This window comes from Gekko japonicus, unplaced genomic scaffold (assembly GCF_001447785.1).
Source record: "Gekko japonicus isolate JY-2015 unplaced genomic scaffold, Gekko_japonicus_V1.1 scaffold691, whole genome shotgun sequence".
Taxonomy (NCBI): domain Eukaryota; kingdom Metazoa; phylum Chordata; class Lepidosauria; order Squamata; family Gekkonidae; genus Gekko; species Gekko japonicus.
Genome location: NW_015175990.1, coordinates 844,209 through 851,687, shown reverse-complemented (window position 1 = coordinate 851,687; position 7,479 = coordinate 844,209). Strand labels below are relative to the sequence as shown.

General features: G+C 44.0%; 1 protein-coding gene across 1 annotated transcript in view; it reads right to left on the bottom strand.

The window, feature by feature from the left end:
- Positions 1–649: 649 nt before the first annotated feature.
- RHEB (Ras homolog enriched in brain) overlaps positions 650–7,479 on the bottom strand; it is a 25,016-nt gene continuing 18,186 nt past the window's right edge. Inside the window, exons 6-8 of the mRNA XM_015426345.1 lie at positions 7,418–7,465; positions 5,005–5,086; positions 650–1,137 (exon numbers count right to left, since the gene is read on the bottom strand). Coding sequence (XP_015281831.1) covers positions 1,045–1,137; positions 5,005–5,086; positions 7,418–7,465 — 223 coding nt within the window. The 3' untranslated portion in view covers positions 650–1,044. The remainder of the gene's footprint in view (positions 1,138–5,004; positions 5,087–7,417; positions 7,466–7,479) is intronic.

Below are 7,479 nucleotides of genomic sequence, written 5' to 3'. Positions count from 1 at the left end.
CAGCCCTCATTCCAGCTGGTCCTAACGAAAGATGTTAGGTGGCATTTGTTGTTCTTTTTGGCATTCTTCTCAACAAGAGTAATTCAGGAAAACGCTTTAAACAAGGGAGTTGGTACAGCAAAGTTTAAGGAGACAAGAAGGACTGTAAAGCAAACCCAGGGCATATGCAAAGAGTCATCGCTTCCCAGCACCTATTTCCGGAAGACAAGCACTGCTGTGGTACGTTAAAGGTTAACTGGTTTATTCTGGCACAAAACTTTGTGGACCAGAGCCAAAGTCAGAGACATGAAGAAGTCTTCATGATATAACGGAGAAAAACCAGCTTCCCAAGGGGCCAATTAATGGTTCTCTCACAGACCCCTATAACTGGACCAGCAAGCTTTGCATTAACACAAAAGAGGGATGCATTTTCCTAATGCAAGGGAAAAACCACAATCCTGATTCAAACGTTGGAAGAACAACTACAAGTGCTAATGGAGTCCAATACTGCAGCATCTTTCTTCGACAATCTTTTAAGACTTGTTGTTTGAGTACAGAGAACAGAGAAAACATGTTCTCTTATGCATCTCTGGGAAGTTCCAAGACAATGCCATTTGTGTTAATCCACAGACCTCTGGGTAAGAAAAGTGCGCACTAAGGTTTGCAGCGATTTTATTTACAAGTATACATTTAACACAAAGAAACACTGATATTCAAGCCTAGTAAATAGTAGTGTAACAATATGCATCATCTGGATGATTATTCTAACCAAACTACACTGAAAAATTAATGCCAGTAAAATTCTTGGTCATAATATTAAGAAATACAATATATAAATTGAAAATATGATTGCTCAAAATTTGAAAATGGAAGTGAAGCCTTTTTTTTTTTTTTTGCACAGGAGTCAGTTTAACATAATCTGAAGGGAAAGTCTCTGACCGGCTGTATATTGTTCAGGTTAAACAGAAGAAAAAGAAGCGGAGTTTTGCTGTGAAAGGGAGTGGGCAGTTTTGTTTCTGGAGGCCGAAGGACGTTATTTCCCAGGGTTCGGCTGCCGCTGCGCAATCACATCACTGAGCACGAAGACTTCCCTTGTGAAGATGCCCCGTCTATTTTTTCTGCCTCCAAAATTATCCTCCTGAAAACGTCCACAGCAGTCTGGAACGAGAGAAAGAGAAGCCGTTGAGAGAGCCCCGAAGAAGCTTCTCGGATGAAAGCGAAGCGGCTGCGGCTCCCGCAATCATTTTGGCGCATGCATCAGGCTCTAGTTAGGCACTGGCTATATTTGCTAGTAGTAGACGTGTGTTACGTTTGTTAAATTATGCAACTTAAGAGAAAAGCCCCGTCCCCCGTCCTCCCTGCCTCGAAACAGATTGTCTTCCAAATCCAGGATGCAGTTTCAAAAGTGCTCAACAAGTCACTCATTCTGTTTTAATCTTCCTTTTCCTCACCCTGCTGTATGGACGCCAGAACATGAGTGTTACGGTTACAATATGCAAATAATTTAAATTAGGAAAAATAAATAAATTGTAATAATAACTCTGATAATGCTCAGTTCCCATACTGGTTTCCTCTAGCATCGATTTGATCTGTTTGTATGCCCGGGATAAGATTCTCCAGTAAAATGGATGAGGATACATTCTAGTATTTGAAATCATGGCATGGAATATCATGTGAAGACACTATGAATAGTAGATTTTCAAGAAGAGACGACCACGGTGCTTCGGTATGTTTGGATGAAGTTGTGAACGAAACGAAAATCAACTCCGGGGAGTTTCGTCAACCCACTTTCCCCCTGTACTTTTGAACCTACTTTTTTTCTGTATTGTGGGTGTGCACATGAAAGACAGAATATGTAATAGTGTGGAGGTGTTATTAGCTATTATAAATAACATTGTTAAATACAGTGGAGAAATTGTATTTCATTTCATCCTAAGCACTGAGTGTCAGCCTGTTTTCCGGTTTACTATGTGTCTTATCTAATAGCCTGAACTTGGTACTTCGCACACTTCGCCCTGCCTGGGAACCGGCCCCCGTTATTTATGGCGTGCAAGGCTTGCACCTTTGATTGGCTTAGCTCCATCCCCTCTCCCACCTGGAGGATGACCTGCCTTTCCTGTCTGCAATAAACTCGATCCTTCTGAAGGAACGTTGTCGAGACTGACTGCTGTGGGACTCTGACAGTTGGATGCCATCTTCTTGGGAAGACTGCAGTCAGAGCATGTCTGGATGCCATATGGATGGGAAGGTGTGTATTTTTCTGATTCCTCCGTATTAGTAACAGCTATATTGCTGCAAGCGTTGACACATAACAAGCTACTGCAACAGTATACTAGCTCCTAGCTTTCATTTTTAAGAAAGCCAAGTCTCTAGTTCTTTTGGTTGCTGGGCCGTAAGGGGAAAAGTAGTGGCTGCACATTTCTCCCTGTAGCGCCTCCCACAAAAGGGCTAGAGACTTTAAAAAGGGGGGGAAAGGCTAGGAACTAGTGCACTGCTGCAATAGACTGTTAGGATGCTATAGCACGACAGCGGTTGCTGGATTTTAAAAGGAAGCTTGAAAGAGTCTTCTGGCAGTGGCAAGGATGCCAGCCACGGAGAGCTGGAACGAGGAGAGAGTGGGATAGAAACTTCCGTGCGGATGCTCCATTGCCACTCTGTGTGCAGAAACATTCGCAGCTGCAACAAGAGCAACGTGGAGAGAATCTCCACGCAGCAGCAGCTCAGAATGCTAAACTTGGATTAAATCCTGGCTTAAAATCCCCAGCTACTGGGACAAAAACCTTGGCTGGCTCACACACCTCCATTCACAGGTCACTGTTAACGAGAATCCGTTTTCCACCCGTCCCTCTCCGTGAGGGGAGGTGGGAGGAGTGAGGGTGCACACGCCTGGTGGCAAGCCAGGTTTGTGCATCGTGGTCAGAACAGACATCTGAATGGAAGCTTTGTTAGGACTGGCAATAAGCCAGCATGGGACAGCGTTGCGTTGTTCCAATGAGAAGAACTGTTCTTTCTCCCGAGCGTTAGAATAATACATGTTTAAAAATCTCGCAAATATAAGACCACCCCTCTTTGATCTAGTCTGGCCCGTTTTGGCTAAGTGCTTTATTTTACTAGTGTTTCATGGTCTTTTGTGCTCTTGATTTATAGTTCTAACTTTTTTTTTAAAAAAATTGCCAGCTCCCTTAAATTTCTGGAAAGGAAGCACATAAAAAAATCCAGTGGCCCATCTTGCTTGACATCTTGGTCTGAAAAATACCCAACAAGACAGGCCGGAAGACACAAACACTGGGGACGGAGGCCGAAGTCTGTTAAGGCTCAAGTATGCTTTAGATGTGAAATGCTTTGGGGATCAGCTTGCCAGACTAAGTCCTGTATTCCAAGTTAGCAGAAAGAAGCACCACTTTATCCACGGGTTGAACGGGGTCAGCTGCCCCCGAAGACTGCATTTGCAACCCACTCTAGACTTCAAGCAGCTTATTCCAGCAAAAGTGCATCTTAGCACCTCTTGATGTCTCCTCTGCTCTGGCTTTTTCTATTCGCTAGCGCTACTCTCTCTCTCTCTCTCTTTCTTCTGAAGCCGCTTGCTTTGAAACTCGTGAAGATTTTCCATCATAGAAGGAACAGTCATGTGGAAAGCTTACTCGACCAGCAATGAGGAACTACTGCTTTCAGCTTCAGTAATGAGATGGGACCAAATCATTAGCAAGGAAAGACAGCCCCAACGTTTGGAAGCTGGCGCAGTAGAGAATCCGACGACTGTTTCTACGTGTTCACTTTAGCAAGAGTTATTTCCCAACAAGGTGCAATTCTGAACTGGGCTCGCTTCCAGATCCGTTCCACTGGACTCGAAACAGTCCCCTGAGCACCTTAAAAGGGCAATACGACAATTCACCGAACAGAGCGCCTTGTTAAATTCCAGATGTGTATTGTATCTCATGTGCCATTTAAAAGCTAATCAAATCAAAAAGGTATTTGTCAGTACAAAGCAGTTTCCCAAGCACAAGAATTTGTAAGTGGCTAATTAACCCAATATATTTCTGATGCAAATTAAATTGGAGCAGAGCCCTGAGCAGGGCTGGCTGACACCTCATCAGCATCCTTTTCTCCAGAGATTTCCCTCCTGCGCAGCAACTGATCTGGTACTCCAACAGGCAGACAAAGCCCGGTTGCATACCCCAAAGTGAAGGCAAGGACTCGAGTACTTTTCCAATGGAACGGAGGCTGCCCTTTTCAACAAAAGACCACATTGGGTGGCTCTCTATGGAATAGAAGTTGTGAACCATCCAGATGTTTTTTTGTGCTGCTGCCAAGCAGGGGAACTTCGCCCCCATTTTAAATTCTTCATGCCAAAACTTAAACTTAGGCCTAAACTGCTGGTATTTTAAGCCTATCGCTTTAATCCTTGTAAGATTACAGAGACCTTGTTTAGCAGCGGAAAGCTCAAATGAGCCTAAGGCTGAGGGACAGGGGTCTAATATACTGGTTGAAAGCTCATAATGAAAGCTATATGCTATTAAAGGTTTATTGATTGATTGATTGACATAATGAAAGCTCAAGCTTATCTGGAGAAATGCAGTAGCACTCAAAGCTCCACTGAAGACTGCTTCTGGTTTGGCACCAACAATTTCACCACTTTTGCATTAACCAACGCAGCTGCTCATTTGCATTTGAGAGGGAAGCCTAGCCTGAGAGACAGGGGCCTAATACGATTTTACCAGTAGGTAAAATTGGCCCAGAACTAGCAAGCCTGTAAAAAAGACATTTAACTACCCTCCCCCCTCAACACAGACACCATTTCTCACTGGGTCCAAATGACCATGCAATACCAAGCCCTACTTCCCAGGGTCTGAAGTGGTTACACAACAGCCCAAGTGCCTGAAGTTTCTACTGCATGGAGATATAATCACAGTGCTCTTAAATTCAAGCAGCAATTGAAAGGGCTGCAAGCCGTCCATGCGATTTAGCAGGTTACTTGGAGAACCTCTTGTGTTGTTTTGGCTGCACGATTCAAGGTCCATTTGTTACCTGATTTTCTTTAGCAGATGATTCCAAGAAAGCGGCATTCCAGGACTTTGCTAGAGCTTTCCCTTCTTCGTAGCTGATCCCCCTGGGGGGGGGGGATCCAAAACACAGGGTGACTGTTAGAAAAAGCAGGAAGAAACGGCAGCCGATGGACGATCTGACCGCCTTGACAGCGCAGAGCACCGTCAGGTTGCTTAACATGCAAAACTGTGGTAACTTCTGCATTAACCGAGTTTTACTGGGGAGGCTCTGCAGCTGCTCATTTTCATTTGAGAGAAAAGCTGAGCGGGGGGGCAGGGGCGAATACGTAAACTAAGCCTTATTTAGGTAAACGGCAATAGCGGTCAGAGCTCCACTGAAGAGCCTATCTCTGTTTGGCACCAACAGTTTACGTATCGTCTCCACGTAGTAAGAATTAAGTTACTTGTCTATTGCCACAACTCCGTGTTTCATTCTAAGCGTAAACAAATGACTTTTTTTTTACCAGTTAGGGAAATGGTAGTGGGTTCAGTGCTTTCTTGTGGTGTTGGCCAAGTGTGTCAAATTAGGAAGCAACTTGTACACCATTAAAAAAGCTTATTTTATCATTTTAGCGGCTACCAGCATAAAGAGACAAGCACACAAATATTGAGGCGGGGGGGGGGGATATCTTTTAGACTTTACTAGAACAGCAAAGAAATTGGCCAGAATTCTAAGATTTTTTTTTTAAGCGCAAGAAGGATTTTTGAAGAGCCCTTAGAAGGTGAAGATGGGATCACAGGCTGTGCATCTGTCTACTAGAACTCTTCTCCCAGCTTCCTCTGCAGGACCAGGAAAAATCAGAGAGCTCGGGAAACTGATGTTTCTGGGGATGATTAGTGCCCATGAAGGGAGGTAGGAGGGCCGAAGGAAGGGTAAATAGCAGGTACTAAGAGGGAAGAAAGAGCACAAGATCAGAGGAGCTTAGCCTCAGAATGTGAAAAAATTAGCAGAAGGCAGACGGGCTTACTCCCAGACAAATGGGGAAAGAAGGAAAATTAGAGCTGGCACAGTTTGACCCAATATGGTTAAACAGTCAAGCATTTTAAAACATTACTTTATTATTACCGCAACAGAGAAGCTTTGCGCTGTTATAAAACTTATTTATGCAAAGACAAAAATCAAGAAGAAGAAGAGGAGAGTCTCAGAGCAGCTTACAAACTCCTTTTCCCCAACAGACACCCTGTGAGGTAGGCGAGGCCGAGAGAACTCTGACACAAACTAAGCGGAGGAGTGGGGGAATCAAACCCGGTTCTCCCAGATTAGAGTCCGCACACTTAACCACTACACCAAACTGGCTCCCAATTGATGCATTTTTAGCTTTTAGCTTGGTATTCTGGGGAAAGCCAAAACAGTTGTAAATGTTTAGTTATCCAACACACAGCTAGTAGCTAGAGGAAAAAAGGGTACAATTTAAAATACAGTTTTAGTTAGCAAGTTATAGGGGGGAGGCACACTTCTCGTCCTGAAAGGTATTTGGGGGGGGAGTAATGTTTTTAATGGCAGTGGAATTTCTTTCCCCCCAAAATTCACTGTTGCATATATAGTCATGGATTCTTCTTTTTCTCCTTTACAAAGACAGATTTCTCTGATTCCTCTTTGAAGAGACATCAATGCATCCTTTTGTACCTTCAAGCCCTTCCACTTGTTCTATGTTACACATCATAGGGTAGTGCTCTAGCAAGAAGAGGAAGGTTTGGGAAGACACTGCCTGACACCGAGCATCTACAGAGTAAAATTCTGCAGACACCCCCACCCCCCCCGGCCGTATATTTCTCTTTGATCAAAACGGAATGAAGTACAAACTACACTACAAATCCCTAAAACAGAAAAAGAGGTACGGAAATTAGTTGCTGGACTTCAAGGAGAAGTTGGGTAAAGAGGAACGGAGAGAATTGCTCTTAACAATGGTAGGAAAGGGTGGTTAAGACCTTGATTCCTTCAAGAACCAGGAGTCCTTGCTATCAGATGATACCTGAAGGCAACAACAGGGACTCGGGCAGCAAGTGTGGTGTAGCGGAGAAAGTAACCTCAACTGGGGGCTCAGCTCCCCACGTGGGCCCATTAAGTTCCATGGGGCATCTTGGGACAGTCTCTACTTCATGGGGTAATTATCTCACATGACCGTTGCAAGGATGGAACAAACAACCCTCCAAGGATGGCTAAATTCCTTGGAGGAAGGGCAGGATAAGCGTAATACAGTAAAAGTAAAAAATGGGAGTTTTGCAAAGGCATGCTCCCAAAATGAGGTGACAGAAACCCTGGAGGGAAGAAGGATCCTTTTACAAAGGTGCAGATGCGCCAGCTGTCCCTAGACAATGATGCTTTGAGCATGCTTGTAATTTTTTTGTGTCTTATCAAGAGTGTCTTGAGCATTTTAAGGGAAAACATTCCATACCGTTCCATGTGCAGGTCTTTTTTATTTCCCACCAACATAATGGGGATCCTGTGAAATAAAAA